The following is a 22099-nucleotide window of genomic DNA, read 5'->3' on the forward strand; positions in this document are numbered from 1 at the left end:
CTCTGCTCCTCCAGTCCCAAACCGAGCCGAGGTTTGCGGCGCCGTGTGCCCGCACAAACAGCCCCTTCCTCCCCGCACGCTCCTGTCCAAAGCCTTGGGGAGGCCGGGCCGTGGAGCTGAACCGGTAAACTCGAAAGACGAGCTGATGTGTTTGCACGCAGGTCACGGTGCATACACGCTAACACGTCAGGCACCCGTTAGGAAATGCTAAATCGTTTCCCTTTCTATACACTGCAGCACATATGGATTAAAATTGGATTTATAAACTAAAAGAAAACCACAGATGAAGAGGAAAATTGCATTCGCCTCAGAAAGTGTATCAAATCCTTCACAACCCAAGCATGGGCTAAACAAAGTTGAAAGATAAGTTCAGCGCTTCGGTTCCCATCCCTTCCCTGCTGTAAAATGAGCTTGCTTCATTCAGATTCACCGAACACGAACATCCAGCCTCGTGCTCCCTACAGTTTCCAGGTTTTAAAAAGATTACGTATTCAGGTTCTCTCCTGGGAATGAGGAAATTCAGAAGGAAATCGCCATGGAGAAATACAGGTTATGAAACCAGTTAAAAACTCCCTTCTGCAACTTTCAAATAGCCAGCTAGATGCAGTAGACTAACAGACATACACAAGCTCAAAACTTGTTTCATCTTTGCTCTGTCACACACCATTAGAGTAGAATCAGACAGACAACTTGCACTTACACATAAACCACATTTCTCTCAAGCTTATCACTATTTCTTAGGAAAACTACCTCAGTCCAGTCTGGAAAAGGAATGGATGCTTTCTCCTTCCAGGCTGTAATGTTTTCAATGTGGATTTACAGTGGGGAGAGGGGAAATTGAAAGTTCTGGATTACAAATTTCTGTACTTCCAGAAAGAACAGCACAGGTATTTTCCCCATGGACAGTTTCATCCCTTTTTACTGCTTTAGTTGATGCCCAGCAGGAGATGGGCTGGCACTGTGGGGTTTATTTCATCTGGTATATCAAATATGCATCACTTACTATAACTTCTTACAACATCAAAACCTGAGCAAGACTTGAACAAACACGGGGAACAGCAACAACAAAGCAGCTCCAGCCACAGCCTTAGTATATAACCAATCTGAAGATAGCATAGCCTTCTTACTAAGAAAAACTAAGCATAGGTAGGCAAGAAATTCTGCCTTCAGAGGAAGAGAACAGACACCTCTGAGCATTACAGCCAAGAACAGGAGAAATCCCACTAGACTTGGACTTTATAAGAGGTGGCAATAACAGCAAGAGATAACACTGTTAACATGATGCTCTCTATACGTAAGAGCAGATGTATACCAAACAGCTGAGACTTGGCTTTTGTGAGAGTCTGTTTTACAACTTAGGTGAGAAGAGAAGTAAGAAGGCAATACCCCATCTTCACAGCTTTTAAAAGCAGGATTAAAGAAAATCTAGTGCTCATAGAAGTGTGCATGCAGCTAAAAAATGACAGTGTTTATTCTGCTTCAAAGAAAAACTCCTTTTACAGAGCCTTATTTCATTATTCCATTTACCTGAAGGAAAAAATAATAATAATAATAATCTGTAAATGCACAAGTATCCTTAGAAGCTGTTGCTCAGTCTACACCACACGAAGTACTGAGGTTAGACGCCAGAGAGACTCTGATCCCTGACGAGCCTAGTGAAAATTGGCAGCAGGCTCTAATGCCCCCACTGCGGGAAAAGCAGGAAGTCAGCTGTTATCCAGCAGCAGCTGCCTGGCCAAAAGCACACATGTACTGGCCAGCCGATCACCCCGCACGCTGCTCTGCCCAGGCAGCGGGTCAGAGAGGGAGCCTGGGAAATGAGGGGGTGGGAGGGCGAGGAGAGCTGGGACAGGAGAGGGAACGTGCGGTGCTGCAAAAAGGCACAACAGCCAGCCTTGGGAGGTGCTGGGACATTGAATAAAAATCAGTTGGAAACCAGATTTTACTGGTTTCATTCCTTCAGGAATAATCTGTTATTTAAGAAAGAACACTTGATGCTCAACCCTACACTTTATTCTCAACTCTGTGCTAAAGTACTGCATTTTGTGAGAGGAATTCTCCCCACTGCACATCAGCAGTGCATTTCATGTTTCATCTGGGTGACCACAACACCTACGTAGCCATAAAATATTTTTCTCCTTTCCTGAAGCCACACTTGCAAGTCTGGACAGATAATATGACACATTAAGGCATTTTCTCTTGCATTTGTAACACTGCTAGGTGACAGTAATGTCATTAGCTTCCTGTTGAAGGGCATTAGTCGTTGTTTACCCATGGAGAAGCTCTCCTTTGCTTTTAAAAAACAGTATAAAGAGTGTAACAGGCAAAAACAACATTGGAAATATATCAGATATCACAATAATGTACTTCAAGGGAAATCTAAACTGCCCTTAATTCTCCTAACAGGCAAATTCCATCGGAAAGCAACTTATGCTGAAACTGCAGAGTCAAAAATAAATGTTGGCCTCTTTAATGGCTTTGGCAGAACAGTATAAATTGAAGGGGAGTAATGTGAAAACACAATAACAAACAGCTGGATTGATGCCATGAGGTGCTGAGCACTGTGGCTTGATGTAGGAACTCATTTATCTGCTTGCTTACTTTTAGTCAAGTAAATGGTCTCCCTGGACTCAAACTGCAATTAGGCATGTTTCAGTGTTTAATTGGATGGGAGCAGAATGCTGGGCACTTTGTGGGACTGAGTCCACTGAGAGCACCTTGTACGTCCACCAGACACAAACAAAATTTGTATCTCACTAAGAATAATAGGTGAACCCAAACCCCTCCTCTCACAATACCTGCTTCTAAGCCAAATACTATCTTGATGCTGCTCTTAACCCCTTCTAGCTAAAATGTCACACCCACATTTTTTAAATCCTGATGGGAAAAAAAGGAGATAATTTCCCAGCAAATTGTGAGAATCCTTTTTTGTGAACAAGACAGGCTGCATCAACATGGATGTTTTTTCATGTTAGCTGGAGTTTCTGCCATCATGTATACTTAAAGTTACATACAAAACACTTCCCAGCTCCCTGAAGGTCTCTAGAACTAGAGTACATCCTTGTTCATCTTGTGTTAAGGTGGTAGAACAACTGGGGAGAGCACTGAGTAAAAAAAAAAAAACAACAGAAAAAATTAACACAGATACAAAAGAATGGACTATGGAGAAAGACTGAAAGGATTCCCCTGGAAGCAAATGGCCCAGGAAGTGGAAAAGGCGGGAGAGAGTGTTACAATGGTGTATTGGAATAATGTACAAGGTTTTTATGAAACAAGGGTACTGAACAGTTGTTATCCATGTGCAACAAAGGTAAGACAAACAAGTTACCCTCTCACTTTACACAAACCAGCCTCAGAGTGGCTACTAAGCAGCATTTCTAACTATGAGGTTAGAACAAGCTACCTCAGGAGGAAATTCTCCTCTACTGGAGGATGCTGAGAAAAGGCTATACAAACTTCAGTTAGTGACAGTCTGTGCATATACATTATCCTGCCTCAGTACAATGTCTAGATCATCTAGATCCCAGCACTAGATCATCTATGGTCCCAGTTTTCTAGAACTCCACACATCAGCAACTTCCTACTTCTCCTAACTTGGAAATCATCTTCCTTTAATATCCAGATACACATTCAGTAATTACTGAGCCAGCATTATAGAAGGGGAACAGTGTTTGTGTAACACTTGGTTGCATTGCTTGGTTGATAGAGAATGGTCAGCTCCCTTTCATTTATTACCTGCTGTGAGTAAGAAATCCCCACTCACTGTTCCAGGATATGTTGCTCAGAGTATATTGCTACCAAACAGTGGCAGCAGCCCTGGCTGAAGAAATTCTCAGGAAAGAACCCCCTTGTTTTGCATCCCTGGAGTTAGACTCACTGTTATTATAGATAATACTACAGTTATTGAATATGCCTTCCTCACATGTTGGCTAGTATAAGAAAAGATTTATTTTGGTACAGACATGCCAAGCTACTATTAAAAAGTCCTAATGAGACATGTTTTGCCAAGTAAGAAATTCAGTGTTGTAATGGCAGCACTACCTCATTTAATTACCCTAATGCAGCAGACAAGCTCTGATCCAAACACTACACTCTATCTGATCACAAGCAAAGCTGAAAGAAATAGTCTACCCTGGTATTTTGTTTCACAGTGTCAGAGAAAGGCCAGAGTAGGATTCTCCTAACCAGCTCTGAACAGTCAGACACTTAGCTATATTTACTGAATAATAAACTGCCAGAAATTAACTAGGTTATTTTTGCAGGACGATGTCCATAATAAAACCATTAGCAAGTCTTACTGAGGGAATTCAGAGACAGATAAACGAAAGCCCCTATTGTTATACATTTCCAAAAAGCTTTTCCATTATGGTCATAGCTGCTAAATGTTTCCAGAATTCAGAAGCTTCAATGGATACATACTCTAATAGTCCAGAACACACAAAACTGCACTGTGAAAACCAATAATGTTACAGACTACTACTGTTGTGTCAAAAAATCTTATTATGTGAGGGTTCTGACATCCATATTAAATGAAAGGTAGTATAATAGGGAATAATTAAGCTCATTCTACTTACCCTCTCACTACATGCTCTTAATTGTTTTTCTGACTGCAAACACAGGTAGTGGAATACGAGAGGGAAAGAGAGAAGAATTGGAAGTCTACCCATATGACTATTTTGTCATTCTAGTTTTAAAATAGAGGCAATCAGGAGCAGTACATGTTATGTGTTAGTTTTCAATTCTGGATCACCTGTAAAATCACTGCTTTGCTGTTTAACAGCCTACAGCAGATTGTTATTGCTAAAGATTTCAATGAACATGTTTTGTCAGTTATGAAATTTGAAGATGGCTCCGTCAAAATCAGAAGTATAAGAATATTTGTAAGGGAAGGATAATTATCACTACTTACCAATTCCATACTTTGTTCTGTAATGTTCCTTGGTGAATTCATCACAATCACAGAGTATTATCTTCCTTCCCCAAACATTAATTACTGCCCCTATTTTCAGGTCACTGTCTTTGTAAAATTCCTGATGCACTGCTCCTGTCTAATAAAAGATGGGACAGCAGCTCTATAAATCTCAGAAGCCCACAACCTTTCGTAAAAACTAGGTAATTCAGTGCATGTGATTTAAAATATAAATTTCATAGTCCATTTGCAAGTATTTTTCACCCCGTTCTAAGCTACTTCACTTTCACAAATGTGGTAATAAAACTCAGTAGTTTTCATTTGAGCTATTTTCCAGTGGTAACACATTTTTATAAATAACTCCGCATTGTAGAGGACAACAATCACAGAAATTTCATATTATTTTTTATATAATGAAGGCATTCAACTGCTGGAAGCATTCAATGATATCTGACCTTCCAATTGTCTATTAAATAACGGCTTTTCCCTCCTATTGCATTTCCAAACACATTGAGAACAGTTTGACGGGTGATGGTGCCTGGCTGAAACAGTCCAACAGGAGCATGCTGCAAGAAAAGAGACAACTCTTCAGAAATACAGTTAATGGTGAAGAAAGAGAACTTTAAAACTAGCTGATTCTCTACAGACTGCCTGTTATTACAGTATTTTCTTGGGAGAATCCTTAGTAAACTCTAGGAAAGCCAGTGTATATGTCAAAAGCCTGTATGTATACCAAAAGAAGCATTCAGAATCTTACTGCACATCCAAGAGTAATGTCTTTGTCTTCTTGGAAGCAAAGAGAAAGCAAAGGTCAGCAAATCCAAAGTAGCATATCCTTGCAAACATCTGCTCTAAAGACTATTATTTTGATTGGTAATAATTATGAAAACATGCAAATGAACCATTTGGGGTTGATCCTACTGTGCTAAACCACTGCACAAATGCAGGGGATTCAAGTCATCATTATTCTATTTGTAAAAATATTCATATTTTTGTTTCTATTATAAGTTTCAAAATTACAATAGTATTTTACCCCAGTAATATAAAATGTAATAAGCTAACATATTACATTTTTTAAATCATTAACAATCTGCTGATGATGGGCAACCAAAGTGGGTTACTCTGTCATAAAACTTTCCCTGACACCCCAACTTTTGACTGATCTCCTCTGCTGTCCTTCTCAAAACTTCCACAGAATTAAGAGGAAGAAGCCAGCCCTTAAAATTGCACCATACACTTCAATGGTAGAACAGGTCTGTCAGCACAGATCCACTGCTAAATCAGCATCAGAATATAGGATGCACAAGGTGAGAAAAGCGCAATATTTTGCTGTTAGGTTTTTTACCGTAAAATCTCCTGTACAACATGTATGGCATCACAAATAGATTATCAGTATTAGAAGGCAAGGAGGGAGAAGATTCTCCAGTATTTTACTCTGTCTGTGAGTAGATGTTATTCTATCAGCAGGGTCTGTCTGGAGTGATATAGAAGTGTATCCAGGATGTTAATTTTAAAATCATTAACAGGCTACAGAAGACTCAAACCCCTTGAAGATTTCTCTCATAGGAGATTTCTCAAATAAGCAAATGAGTAATGTTTGACAAAGTTTATTCACAGATTCCTATTGATTTTAACTGCTTTGCATACACTCCCAAATCTCAACTTTAAGAAATCATACACTCAATTTTAAGAAATCACTCAAGATTTGCTACAAAGAAGTAATGTTATGGAATACTAAAACAGGACTTTTCCAAAGGTTCTAAATACTCATCGCATGGATCACATCTGAATTTGCCCGAGTTTTTCATTAGTTTATCAATAAATATGTACTAATTTTCTGGACTTCCATTACTGCACAACTTTATTTACCTTAATACACTAATGCAGTAAAAAGGAAATCACAGAATGTATTTCTGCCTAAAGTATCTCTCCTTTCAAGCATGACAAGCCTAAACTTACTTTTTTCCATCACCTATTAAGCTACTATATGAATATGTGTGCAAAACCTAAATCATGCAATTATTAATAATACTCTGATAACACTTTCTAAATATCATCGACTAACTCAGGACTTTCAAAACAAGGCATTTATTATCTCTTACTTAGTGGAAGAATTTGAAATAAACTGAAATGTTCATCTCCCACCTTTGGAAGCTTATCTCTTCTGAGGAAAAGTGGAACTGTATCCCGGCCTGAGTTTATTGGTACAATTTCCTTTATATCAATAGTATCATCAGACAAATAATAGTGCAGAACAAGTTCCCGTGGGTCATGAAACATAGATTCTGGGTCATCCCAAACACAGAAAAAACGTAAGACACGTTTATCATGCTCCAGAAATTGTTTCAAAGTGTCAAAGCGCTCATATGGGCGCAGTGGATTCATACTCTCCAGAATCTGCAGATAAAGGAGAAATTAAGATAAATACCTTTTTAATTATTTGCTCTTAAAAACAGGATACCACTCTGCAGGGAACCATCTAATCTTAAAATATCCTTTTAGGATTTTCAAATAACACCACACAATTACAATAGATGAAACACTATGTCATTACCAAATGATTATTTACAGGGCTGCTGTGCCTTCAGAAAACATGAAAACAATTTTGGATAGATTTTGATCCTTGTTTTTCTTGCAATAAAGTCCTTCAGATCAGAAAATTGTTAAATTATTTATGGTACAGCTCACATTTTCAACAAATTGCCCATGGTAATCAGAAGACTACATCTCCAAACAGCATCACTCTTCCTGATTTACTTCCTTGAAAATTATTTTTATAGATGATGTGGCATAAATAATTAATTCTTTCTTTTCCCTTTAGCTTTCCTTTCTTTAGCTTTAGAACATAGTTAATTAACTTTTGATTCATGTCATACAGTTGGCAGGTACTGGGTATGTATGTTTTCCTCTCAATATACACCCATAGGTCTGAAAAGCAACAGCAGATTTCCAACTAAAAATACATTGCAGTTTATGTGATCTATGACAAGATGCTGCCTACAGTCATGGCTGCTGCAAAACCAGTAGCACTGTGTTAAATTTGATGCCATGATGGTGATTCAATACAAGGACTGCACTTACAGTTAGCTACAGTCATGTATATAAACATTGTTCGGAACAAGGTGTTTTTCCCAAGTCAAAATCAATCATGCCAAAGGGGGCAAAAGGGGTAAAATAGTCCTTATAATCTACAAAACAACACAGAACTGCTTTCAAAGGAGAATGGTGACTGATAACAATGACAATACAATCTGAGCTGTCTGTACAGAAAGAACTTTTGAATATGGGCAGTATATATAATTGTCTAACTTGCTATTTATCCACTGATACATTTTCTGTTCTTAAAAATCTGAAAGGAACAAGGTCCATTCTTTCAATCATCAAAATTTTAAATTAGGAGAGCAGACCCAAGTTTTGCTTGACAATGTGCTCGGTGATCTGCAATACTCTTTCCATTTCAGGCATCACCATGCTCATATGTGTGGTATATACCATCACAGTGCTATCCTTCCTCCTTTCTGATCCTTGGAGATGCAGTGAGCAACTAAATATAGCCACAAAGTCAGATAACATCACCATCCATAGGATACCCTCTCCAGCAACACATCTCCAAAATGTCTCTCTACGTTTTTAACTCGTGTCATTTTCTATCCCACTGTATTCTTTCCTTTCCTTTGTCCCTCCATTTTCTGGCCATCTGCACTATTTGGAATCTAATGCAAACCGATTTAATTTTGATAAAAGCAGTCCAGAGCAACTCATCCTTAATAAATAAAAAAACCCTACCTTCCACAAATTACTCACAAGAAAGTGAGAACATAAAGCAGCCAGAATTTTCTAGATAAAACTTTTCTGTAATTTCTCAACAACTGAGAAAATTAAGACATAGATTTCAGTAATTTTTGATCTTCTGATGCTATTATTTCTCTAACCTCTTTTTCCCCTCTCCATTCTTTTTAGGCACACATCTGTATAGTACTTGAATGCTTTGCCTGCTGTTTTTACAAAAAAAAAATAAATTAAAAATCAAAACTTCAGCAGGTTATGCATTACCATTTATATTGTTGACATGGTCTGCCAATATCAAGGCAACTCAGCATGTGTTAATACACACCTGTTATCTAGAAGGCATGAGTAAGGGAAAAGAAACCCATGGCCAGGCTGGGTCACCATTACACAGAACAAGGAGATATAGTATAAATAGTATTTTTCACTGGGGGATGGCAAAAAGCCATGAAGTGAAGTCACCATGTTGGCCTGAGAGTGCTTCAAAGACATGGTTCTACACATCTCAGTCATAACTGCCTTCCATTTTTGCTACTGAAAGCTGCAGCAGTTTTCTAAATAGGAGAGATTAAGGTAAACTCAAGAGACATGTATTTTTTGCTTTCAGAGTACTAAGCTGGATCTATCACAACAGGCTGCGTATTGTGTGCCAATCGTCCTAACAGAGTCAGGTCAAGAGAAAAATACAGTGCCATCTGCACTCATATTAAATAAAGAAAAACAGAAGTGAAAGAAACTGTCTTTATCTCCGACAGAAAACATCACTCCCACTTCCATTCCCAGAGAAAAGACTTCAAATCCTGCGAATAGGAATCCACGTAGCATCTAGGACCTGTGAGAGAGATTTTTGGAAGAGGTGCGTATGTGTTCCCATGTACTCATAAAAGAGGGAACTGCATTCAAATAAAATCTCAAAAGTCTAAAACTGCAGAGTGCTCAGTTCTTTGTGGCAACAGAATTTGCTTTACACATGCAAAGAGCTGTTAATAACAGGTGGGGTAGAGATGAAGGATGACATACGAATAAACCAAGAGAGTGTGCAGAAAACCACAGATGTGCTTGAACCACAATTCCAATTAGATCTTCCCTTAATCATTTTAAAGCATCATCATTAAATGAGCTCCAGCAAAATCCTAGGTAAGACATATAACAGGTCCATTTTTTTTCATTTCAGTTTAATATGGAAAGGTTTTTTATTTTTACCAGTTAATTGTGTTGTGTTGTGTCTCAAAAGGTATGGGAACACATCAGGAGAAAAAAAGTTCTGTTTGGGATTTCACTATGTTAGTACAATGAGTCATATAACAACATTTTTAAAAGCAAGTTTCCTCTTGTGATTCATTAAGTTGAATTAGCTACCTTGACGTACTTTCTATTTGCTATTAAAGAAATACTCTATATAATGTATATTACTAATTGCAATGGCACTTCTATTAAAATCAAGTTTTTACTATTACTGCCTCATCTGACCTTTTGCCTCTTTTTAGTGTATGGGTCATCTGGATGACCTGCAGGAGGATTTAATTTAATTCCCATCTTCCTCAGAAAATTTTTTGTAAATTGGTCACAATCTATAATCTTATATATTCGGGCATAAAAGACTATTTCTGTGTTGATATTGAAATGATCTATAGTATAGAACTCATCTTCACGAGGAGGTGGAAGTGGAACCCGATGTCATCAGGAGAAAAAAAGTTCTGTTTGGGATTTCACTATGTTAGTACAATGAGTCATATAACAACATTTTTAAAAGCAAGTTTCCTCTTGTGATTCATTAAGTTGAATTAGCTACCTTGACGTACTTTCTATTTGCTATTAAAGAAATACTCTATATAATGTATATTACTAATTGCAATGGCACTTCTATTAAAATCAAGTTTTTACTATTACTGCCTCATCTGACCTTTTGCCTCTTTTTAGTGTATGGGTCATCTGGATGACCTGCAGGAGGATTTAATTTAATTCCCATCTTCCTCAGAAAATTTTTTGTAAATTGGTCACAATCTATAATCTTATATATTCGGGCATAAAAGACTATTTCTGTGTTGATATTGAAATGATCTATAGTATAGAACTCATCTTCACGAGGAGGTGGAAGTGGAACCCGATGTCGTCGAAGAATAGTTCCTGTAAAAGAATTAGAATAGATTCAGAGTGAATATTCTTTGCTCTAAGGATCACTTCACAGAGTTGCTAATGTTCTATGGTGAGATGACCAACACAGATTAAGTCATATGGGACAAACAAAATTATCCTTCATTGAGCAAAAGTATTATTGGGTAAGAGGTTCCTTTTTATTAATAACAATTCTTTATGTTGATCATCTTCTAAAACCTCCAGATCCAGTATTTGACTTCAGATAATACAGAAAATTACCAGCAAACAGAAAACCACTGGAATAAACCCCCGTGTGTCCCTGCAAACATAGCAAGTTAGTATTTTTTCAACAAGAGTAGCAAAAACACTTCTCACATTAGGAAAAGAGATGTCTTTTCCACGCTTTCTGAGATGCAAAACAGTCTCCAGGACTCATTAGTATCACTAATCTTTCTTTAAGAAAAAACCCACAGAAAAAGTTATGCAAAAAACCATGTGGCAGGGCTGTACAGGAGGAACTAGATTTATCTACACTCTGCAGTGTGAGGAAAGCCATATATAGCTAAAGTTAGAGTAAAAAACTGCCCTACCAAGGGAAAATGTGTTGTCTTTAAAGCATGGAAGGAAGTGCATTCAACTGAGCTTCCTAAAGGAGCAAACTAGAAGTAGAGGCAACTGAGATGAGATGGGCTGGTTTCTGGGCTGCTGTAGAGAAATGTAAGTATCAATCCATCTCAGAAATACAAAGCCAGGAACTCATAACCCATAGTCTAAGAGAACACTATGCAAAAGAAGAAGATAAGATAAAAAGAACAAAGAGAGACATTTTAACTTTTTTAAAGTAAGTATACATTTACGTTTTCTTCTTGATGATCTTTAAATGAAAGGACTGTGATTCTGGGAGCATTGGTTTTGTTTACATTTACCAGATTCAAGGAGAAGAAATCTGCTATTGGTCTATCAGCTGAAAAATCACAAATACATTGATGAATTGGGTAATGTTTCAAACATATTCACTGGTGGTGACTGAGAGACTATCTCTGATATGGAAAGGTTGAGAGAGCTGGGTCTGTTGAACAGGGAGTAGAGATGGCTCAGGGGGAACTTAGCAATGTTTATAAATATCTGATGGAAGGAATGAAGAAGATGGAGTCAGGCTCTTCTCTGTGCTGCTCACTGACAGGACATGAGGCCATGGGCACAAATTAAAAGATGCAAAATTCCATCTGAACGCAAAAAAACCCACTTTCTTACCGGGACAGTGATGAAACACTCGAATAGGCTGTCCAAAAAGATTGTAGAGTCTCCATTCTTGCAAATACTGGAGAGGCCCTGGGAATGTGGCAGTAGCTGATCCTACTTTATTTGGACTAGACAATCTTAAGATACCCCTTACAGCCTCAATGATTCTGTGATACTACAAGTATTTTAGAAACAACTTAAAAGCTACAGCCTCAGTAGGTTAAACAAGCCATTAGGCATTTAACAGTAACTCATACATTAAATAAAGATTTGCAGCTGCATGTATGTCAAGCTATGATTTATTTTGAGTGAAGTTAATAGTGCACAAAGAACAGCAGATTAGCAAAGCTGGGACTAAACTTTTTTTTTTTCTCAGCATTATGAGAGAATGAAAACAAAAACAGCAGAAGTTTTGCTATATCAATACCTTAGTATAGTTGTGTGAAAATACCCTGTAGAGAACAAAAAGGTGGTCCAGTTTTCAACTTCAGGCTCTTTGCTGTGCTTACCACCCCAGACACCTCTGCAACACCAGCCTCATAATGCAGATGACCAGTGGCTAAGACTTATCATGAAACACCAACCCATTCTATTATAGTAATTCCTTGCCACCATAGGTTCCTAGCAACTTTAAAATTACAGCAACTGTAAAAGGTGCAACTTTAAGACAACTACAGTAAATACAAAAATTCCAAAACAGAAAACAGTTACAGCACTAACCTACTACCACAATAATAGTTTACTACACACAATTATCTAAAATGTCTGTCTCATCATCTCTTACTACAGAACAGGATTTCTTCTCAGTGCCCTTCAGTTGTGCATCTGGTGGTGTTTCCCACTGAGTTTCATTTAGTGATTTTCCAGCACTATTTTGTTTTGGGGGTAGGTGGGACTGGAGGTGGGCAGGGAGAGAAGGGATTAAGAGAGTCAGAGGAAGAGGGAGAAAGATATCATTTTGTGGTTTTGTTTGGTGTTTGAAGGGTCTTATTTCTGAGTTTATTCATGGAAATTCTTTATTGTTCACTATTTCCCTAAGAGATAATCTGTATTAAATACATTCCACTACTACATTATCAGAGTTATTTGTTAAATTCTAGCACTTACAATGAAAATATAACCTTAATTTTTCAAGGGAATAAAGCAACAGATTCCCCTGTTGCCCCAGAGCAGATTTACTTTATATTCCCATTAAAATAATAATTTAAGACCCGTTCAGCATCCTGATGTTTCACATGTACCAAATCAAATATTCTGGTTACCCACCTTTGTAAAATAAATTTGAACCTCTATCTGCTCAAACATACTCATACATGTATTTCAGCTGCATCCTCACAGAAATTTTAGTTAGAAAACATGGCAACTAGCACATTTTAACACAATGCAAAACTGCATCATGTTACCATTAACAAAAAAAACAATTTAAAATATGTTCCCCAATTTTGTCTAATCCTTGAGTCATTCCTACAGAAATCAACAGATAATGTGCTAAGTCAGAGCAATTATTTGCACAAACACAAATCTTGTTGAACTATGATTTTAGTGAAAATATAATGGTTGACCATTTTCTAATATGAGGTGTTTTCTGAAGGTATATTTACCTCAGAACTGGTGAATAAGCCTTCAGCTAGTTTTTCCTGTTACTTTTCAAAGTATAACACACATGGCCATTTTGTTCCAAGGGATAAGAATTTCTTTCCTAATGGAAAAAGTCTTGTGAAGATAGTATCTGTAGCAACTCTTTGCTTTTATTAGGTATCACTGTGCCTGATCTACACATGTAGAGGATACATTTTATATTGCTGAATTTGAAATTTAACAAAACCTGATCACCTGATCTTGGCATTTTTTCAATTGTCCTTCCTTCTGGAAAATAATTACATTTCTAGTTGTCAAAATTTCCTACAAGTTGTTGAAGGTGGACCTGGGCATGTGCAACATTCAGGTTGCTCAAGATGGATGGTTGTACTTGATGTTGCTTTTGTCAGTTTAATGAGCAGGCTATTCCTCTACACCACCAATCATTATTTAAAATATTTGCATCTGGTCAGACTAAGGCTCTCCCCCGCTATGGTCTTGTAAAGGGAGTTGAGGTGCTGCTTCTTTTCTGACAGTGGTGGTGGCATCCAGTTCCCATACTATAACTTTTAGTACATCCTCTTTTCTCACAGGGCTTCTGATTATTTGACAACTACAGCAGCAGCTTGAGGAGACCTCAATAGTAGTCAGGGCCTTTTGACTATGGGGAAGGTCATGAAGCTGGGCAGCAAATTATTTGGTCTCTGCTGCAACACTGCTCTGCAGAAGAAATAAAGTGATATCAAGAATTTAATCAGCACAGTTTTCTCACTCCGTCTGCACTACTCAAGAATGCATTAGAAAGAGAGGAATGGGTAACACCTGGAGGTGGTACACTCTTTGCTTGCACAGAAACAAGCAGAAGCAACAACTACTACTCCTGTAACACAAAGAGTTCACCTCAATAAACAAGCAGGCTTCTTACATTCATTTATTCACCCTTCTCAGAACATAGCAAGGTCATGATTTGGCCACCATTAACATGGCAAAATCACAATTATTTCAAGGCCTCTGGGGAGGTCTTAAACTCTTAAATAATTGGTTATATTGGAGAGGCTGACTGCAACTTCACTTTCCAGCTTGTACTTTCCTCTTCAGCCAGCCGGCCTTGGGAACCCAGCCAGCAGGCAGCTTCTCTCTTTTTCAGCTGGCTGACCTTGGGGAAACCAGCCAGCTGCTCCCCTCTGCTCTGGCTTGCAGGGCCTGGATTGCACTGGAAGCCACAGTCAACCCCATGGGACATAAATGACCTTTTGATAAGGCAGTATCAGCCAGCCACAGTCCTGTTAACTGGGAATTAGATCTACAAAACTCTACCACTGCCATATCTAGCCTGGCTCTCTATGGGAGAATTTATTTTTATATTGGAAGAATAATTAGCAATCTGGCTCTGGAAGAACACAATGGAGTTTGTTATGAGGTCAAGTTTACTGTCCTTCTCTTCACTCTGTACTCCCTTATCTTTGTTAGTTTTTGTGCACTGTGATTGTCCTGGTATTTCTTGCTTTAATTCTGGTTTCTCAAGTTCAGGTTGGCCTCTGCATTCCTTTGTGTTTTGCATTGAATTTCGCTGTTTGTATAGATTTCTTCTAATGCTTCTAATATTTTCCAAAGTTCAAACTACAGTAAGGCACTTTCCAAAATTAAAGGAAGTTTAAATTTCAGTTATTTGATAGCAACCTTATCTGTCCAAAATCACCTCGAAGTACAGCAGCCAATGCCATAATGCATCTTTTTTAAGTCTCTGAAATACATTTCCCACAGATTATTTACGTCTCTATGAGATTTGATCAATGGTAAAAGTACATTTTCTGGCTTTTTTTTTTTTTTTCCAAAGCCAATTTGTTTTAGGCCACAGTCCTGTTAACTGGGAATTAGATCTACAAAACTCTACCACTGCCATATCTAGCCTGGCTCTCTATGGGAGAATTTATTTTTATATTGGAAGAATAATTAGCAATCTGGCTCTGGAAGAACACAATGGAGTTTGTTATGAGGTCAAGTTTACTGTCCTTCTCTTCACTCTGTACTCCCTTATCTTTGTTAGTTTTTGTGCACTGTGATTGTCCTGGTATTTCTTGCTTTAATTCTGGTTTCTCAAGTTCAGGTTGGCCTCTGCATTCCTTTGTGTTTTGCATTGAATTTCGCTGTTTGTATAGATTTCTTCTAATGCTTCTAATATTTTCCAAAGTTCAAACTACAGTAAGGCACTTTCCAAAATTAAAGGAAGTTTAAATTTCAGTTATTTGATAGCAACCTTATCTGTCCAAAATCACCTCGAAGTACAGCAGCCAATGCCATAATGCATCTTTTTTAAGTCTCTGAAATACATTTCCCACAGATTATTTACGTCTCTATGAGATTTGATCAATGGTAAAAGTACATTTTCTGGTTTTTTTTTTTTTCCAAAGCCAATTTGTTTTAGTTTTGTAAAATCATAATAGAAGTTTGAAATTCTAACTTTCTGACACCTATTCCTTCACCAAGTCTTCCTACAATCCACAAGCCTCTCCAAGTTTTTCTTCCATAAAGCCACAAGTGCTATTCACTGTGGAGAGTAAAGTGGGAAACTACAATATTTCTCTAGTCCCACAATGCCCAGGGACACCCGTTCAGACCGTCAAGCTCTCAAGCACTGGTAACCCTGTAGCCTCAAGCAATTAACCATCCAAGGTAAGATGATCTACCTTTGATCTAACCTACCACCTGCCTTTGATCTACCGCACCACTGCTATATCTACTCTGCAAGAAGAGTCCTGAGAACTGGCATTTGAGCTGTATATTTTACATCTTTTCTGCAAGGGTAATCATCCAATGTAAGGTCACCATCACCTTCTTCCTTCAACAGTTCAATTCCATTTTTTGTATTCAGTTTTCTTGCTATTCCTCCTTTACACAATCCCTTTCCTGCCACTGAGACTCTCCAACTGTTCACATAGACTGAGCCTATCCTGCTCCTGATGTTCCCACACTTTTTCTTCACCCATGTCCCCACACTTGTGCTTTTGTTCAGTGCAGGCTGCCTTTCTACAACCCAAGCTCTCCTACTGTTGAACTCTCCTCTACAAACCCTTGACATTTTAATTATGTGACATGCACTTCAGCAGACCTGCAGAGGACAGCATTATGGTTAAGATCCTGAACTGTAGTTCAGTTACTCATCCTGTTAACAACCTTTTCTCCATGATCATGGGCAAGATTTTCATTTATTTGCACTTCAGCATACCAGCTTCCACCACGCAGTTACGCTTTTGTTCTTCTCAGGCTAACAAATACCCAGTCAGGACAGGGAATTTGAATAATACAAGAGGTACACAGAATTATAGTGAAAGTGGCAAAAGGCCAATTTTTAATTGGAAACAGAATGAGACTAGAAGCTAACAGTTTGGGATTTCTTTTTAAGAGACACTGGTTTTGATTATATTCACCAACAAATATATAGTGCCTTTAAGATAACTTTATGGCTGTTCTTCAATTATGGAGCATGACGTTACTGTTCAAGTGCATGTGAGTAAAGAATTCTCTTATATGCATCTCCAACACCTTTTTCACTCTACATCATATTAGTCTCTAGGATAATAAAAGTATTTATGTAGATATTTATTGTAAAGTATAGGCTCCAGATCTCATCAACTGCAAAGCCTAAACATATTTCAAATAGTCCTTGGGCCTTCCAATGTACAGTATCTCTTCCCTCCTAAACACAATCAATACACAGAGCTTCCTTACCAGCCCAGTTACCAGCAACAAATAAATTAAGTGCACTTTTGACATCCTTGAACATTTATTTTTAATCCATCAGTTCAATACATTGTGCATATTCATTTATCCCACATAAAGTACTCATACAAACTGCAGTGGCCTTCAAAACATCTTTGCATGGAAGACTGAGAGAATTCTTGTTTTTCTCTAACACTACTCAGTTTAATTTTAGATCCAGTACCAAAGGTGACTCCAAAACCATTAACATAACATGCAACCAAGGAAATTAGGGGGAAATTGTAGCCTTCCTGTCTCCACAGGATCATGACTAGACTGCCAGGAAAATCAGGCCTGAAGGGACAGCCTGCACAACCCATACTAAAAAGACAATGAAAATTACTCATTATTATAGCTAGGTTCAAAGGAGCCAGATCTGAATTTGCTTTATCCTGCCCTAATGAACCTGGCTTCCAGCTTCCCTCTCAAAGATGTTGACTCTGCCTCTCAGGTTAACTGTACTTCCTTTATTGATGTTTTTTTGTTCTAAGCCCCAAAATCCAGAAACAGCCGGTCCCACTCCTGTGACACACAAGCCAAGGAAAACCTAAACATAATTATGTCTCCAGCCTCACACATATGAGTGCAGGGAAGGGATAAGTAACTTGGAAGTTCCCAGGGTAAGAGCTTCAACCTGTTTTTCTTTAGGTCTTGAAAAAGCACTTCTCAGGTAGGAGTAGGACAAGGTTCCTCGGAATTCAAAATCAGTTCTTACTTTCTGGCAAGAAGAACCACTCAACACAGGGAGAACGGGATCTGAGGTACTAGTTTAAGAAAAGACTTCCAAGTACTTTTATCTCAGGTCTAATAGTAATGATGCAGGTAACACCTCTTAAATACTACTCTGTCTACGTTGTAGACAGAGAAACTGACAGCATCTGCTGATCTTGAAAAGGAATATGGTAGTTAAATGGTTAACTTGTTTTTGAACATTGCTATACTAAGATCCACCAGAATACACAAAATATCTTTTGGGATTGGGAGGCGCAGTCTTCCCAAGACATCCTGCTTATCTGGACTAAATCCCTTGAAAACTTTTTTAATTCTGGCAGTGACCCATAAACACCAAGCAGTAGCAGCTGTGCTCGCCTTCTGCAACAGGATGTTGACCACTAGATTGCATTTTCTTAAAGTAAACCAAGTCCCTTAATACTCCAGTAAGTCAGCTCAGTACATCCTCCTCCAAAAGTCCTCAGGCTGGCCTAAGTGCAGTGATGTGACACTCAGGTAAGACAGCATCTAACTTAGAGGTGTCAAGGAAAAATTACAGTGCCAAGGTCACTTTAATCATAACAGGAGCAACAGGCAGTCACAAAAAGCCTTCTCCTTCATCAACAGCAGAGATACTGCAGCAGCTAACGAACAATTACAAAGCTGCACCTACAGAACTTACTGTCATTGCCAAGATGGGAGGAACAGAGGATCAGGAATGGAGATCTAGAAGACAAATTGTTTTGGCAGAAGTGACACAATACTGACAACAGGCCCACTATCTTTTTATTTCAAACAGGTATGTTTAAGAAAAATGGTACATGTGGGTGCGGGAGGGTATTCTGCCTTGCAAAACCTACATCTTCAGAAACTAAGACAATAAGAAAGTTAGCATTATGATCTATAGCTGTTTGCTTACAGCCCATTTTAACTATAAGACATCATGTTATATATCCATTAGAATGGGCCAAGACTGTACTGAAGATATAAAAGGGAGGAGGGGGGAAGTGCTATAAAAAATAGATACCTTGATTGATGCCACTATTTTTCATTCGGGGTTCAAGCACTTGGATTGTATCATCTTCAAGATAGAAGTATATTTTACAATATCTGATTCTATAAGGCTCTTGATTTTTGTCAGGCACTTCGTCCTCAAAATAGGCATCAAAAGATAATACCTAATAAAAACAACAAATAAATTTAAAGCAGCAAAATCTTCAATGTTTTTGCAAAATATGTCAACAAAATAAACTTATATAGATTATAAGTAACTAAAGGTAGAGGTATGGATTTCAGGAGGTAGATTTATTTCTCAGAAATGTTAGAGTAGAAATCCACATTAAAGCACATAAATCTAAAATTCTTTGACTGGCATTTTTATTATCACAACATACAAGCAGAGATGGAACTCTACTAAAGTAATGAAATAAAGCAAATATAGAACTATCAGCAGGCTGTTTGGAAAATCTTCTGAACAAAGCACTTTTGATAGCACAGTGAGCTACCTAGGTCTTGAGGCAAATTTTAGACTTCTACTCAGTGAAATGCTGAAAACTAAACTGCATTATGACAGTGGTGCCTTTACCATTGAGGTAAGTGGAAAGGAGTGTTCTTTTTAAGGAGATCCTGAAAGCTGTCTAATGAATGGTGCTGAAGATTATCAGAAAGAAATTACATTTTTCAGAAGTCATTTTGAGCTGTGCACTATTTGCATTTCAAAACTTACCTGGTTCTGCAATTCAGCGAGTGGAAAATCTGGGAGAGTATATCAGCTGGTCTTCATGGTCTCTTGCAATACCAATAATGCAACAAAAAAACCTGCACAGGTGAGGTGCTCAGTGGTTTACTACAGTGGCCTTTATGTCTCGAGATCCCAACTCAAACTCAGCAAACCATTACACAATTTTGCATTTCTTGGTATCATTTATGATCTTTAATGACCAGGACCAATTTTAAGAAAATGTGCAAGTAGTGCATTATCTACCTTTATCTATGATTGCTGTGGTATGTGTAGGGAGGCAAGCATTAAACGGGGTTCCATCCTGCTCCCACACACATTTGAGTCATGGAAAAGATCCTCCTAGAAGACATGCTAAGGCATGTGGAGAACAAGGAGGTGATCCAGGACAGCCAGCATGGCTTTACCAGGGGCAAATCCTGCCTGGCCAACCTAGTGGCTTTCTACAACAAAGTGACTACATCAGTCGACCAGGGAAAAGCAGTGGATGTCATCTACCTGGACTTCTACAAGGCCTTCGCCATGGTCTCCCACAACATCCTTCTCACTAAACTGGAGAGATATGGGTTTGATGGGTGGACTGTTCAGTGGATAAGGAATTGGCTGGATGGTCGTGTCCAGAGGGTAGTGGCATTGGCTCTAAATCCAGATGGAAAATAGTGGCAAGTGGTGTCTCTCAGGGGTTAGTGCTGGGGCCAGTGCTGTTTAATATCCTGATTAACAATATTGACCGTGGCACTGAGAGCACCCTCAGCAAGTTTGCTAGTGAAACCAAGCTGGGTGGTGCAGTCAATATGCCAGAGGGACAGGATGCCATCCAGGGGGACCTGGACAAGCTAGAGAAGTGGGCCCAGGTGAACCTCATGAGGTTCAACATGGCCAAGCGCAGGGTCCTGCACCTGGGTCAAAGTAACCCAAGATAAGGATACAGGCTGGGGGAGGTCACACTAGAGAGCAGCCCTGTGGAAAAGGACCTGTGGGTACTAATGGATGAAAAGCTGGACATGAACCACCAATGTGCAGGTGTAGCCCAGAAGGCCAACTTCATCCTGGGCTATATCAAAAGAAGTGTGGCCAGCAGGGCCAGGGAGGTGATTCTGACCCTCTACTCTGCCCTGGTGAGACCTCACCTAGAGCACTGCGTCCAGCTCTGGTGCCCCCAGCACAAGAAAGATGTGGACCTGTTGGAGCGTGTCCAGAGAAGGGCCATGAAAATGATCCGAGGGCTGGAGCACCTCTCTTATGAGGACAGGCCGAGGGAGTTGGGGTTGTTCAGTCTGAAGAAGAGAAGGCTTTGGGGGGACCTCATAGTGGCCTCCCAGTATGTGAAGGGGGCCTACAGGAAAGCTGGGGAGGGTCTTTTGCAGGGGCTTGTAGTGAGAGGACAAGGGGTAAGGGTTGTAAACTGAAAGAAGAGAGATTTAGGTCACAGACCAGGTGGAAATTCTTCAGTGTAAGGATGGTGAGACACTGGAACCGGCTGCCCAGAGATGTTGTGGGGGCTCCATCCCTGGAGGTGTTCAAGGGCAGGTTGGATGAGGCTCTGAGCAGCCTGTTCTAGTGGAAGGGGTCCCTGTCTATGCAGGGGAGGTGGAACTTGATGATCTTCAAGGTCCCTTCCAACTCTAAACATTCTGTGATTCTCAATAGGCCACTCTCCTTTCTCTCAGGCAGGGTAAATGCAAGATGAGACAAACTCTTGTTTCTGCAAACTATTTCAAAGGCTGAGAACTCACTGATTTTCACCATGCACCAAATAATATGACAGAAATGTTTTTCACATCAACTCTCCTGCACTGTGACCAACCACTATTAGAGAATTTAAATTATAATCAAATGACATCACTGTTACCTGTTAAACCTGATGGCATTAAATCTTCACACAAAAGAATCTAGACACTACCATTTATGGTTTGTTTAAGTAACACAATGTGTAAGTTTCTGAACAACCTACAAATTAAATAGTTGAAAATATTTAAAAATTCATTCTGGCCACATGTTATTTTTAACTGTGGATTTCACTGTTTCATGTATCAAACACAAAAACACTGGATAGAACATCTGACATACAACAGAGCCAACACAGCTCTATATCATCCTTTAACATCGCTTCTTTGTTCCATTTGTCTAAACATTGGTGTAGAGTACCACATTTGGTGACCAAGGTATCCTTCCTGGCCTCCAGCTTCTATTTTGTAAATCTCTTGAATACTCCAGGGGTCTCATAAGGTACTGTGATGGAACCACTATATCCCAGTCTGAACATCCTGGGGTTCAGC

The 22099-nt window shown here is 38.9% G+C and overlaps 1 protein-coding gene across 1 annotated transcript in view; it reads right to left on the reverse strand.

The window, feature by feature from the left end:
* The window catches only part of EFHC2 (EF-hand domain (C-terminal) containing 2), a 54607-nt gene that overhangs the window by 29902 nt on the left and 2606 nt on the right, over window positions 1–22099 (reverse strand). The window contains exons 2-6 of the mRNA XM_009997855.1: window positions 19110–19260; window positions 10599–10822; window positions 7055–7306; window positions 5365–5475; window positions 4910–5048 (exon numbers count right to left, since the gene is read on the reverse strand). Coding sequence (XP_009996157.1) covers window positions 4910–5048; window positions 5365–5475; window positions 7055–7306; window positions 10599–10822; window positions 19110–19260 — 877 coding nt within the window. The remainder of the gene's footprint in view (window positions 1–4909; window positions 5049–5364; window positions 5476–7054; window positions 7307–10598; window positions 10823–19109; window positions 19261–22099) is intronic.

Source organism: Chaetura pelagica, unplaced genomic scaffold (genome assembly GCF_000747805.2).
Source record: "Chaetura pelagica isolate M959 unplaced genomic scaffold, ChaPel_1.0 scaffold360, whole genome shotgun sequence".
NCBI lineage: Eukaryota > Metazoa > Chordata > Aves > Apodiformes > Apodidae > Chaetura > Chaetura pelagica.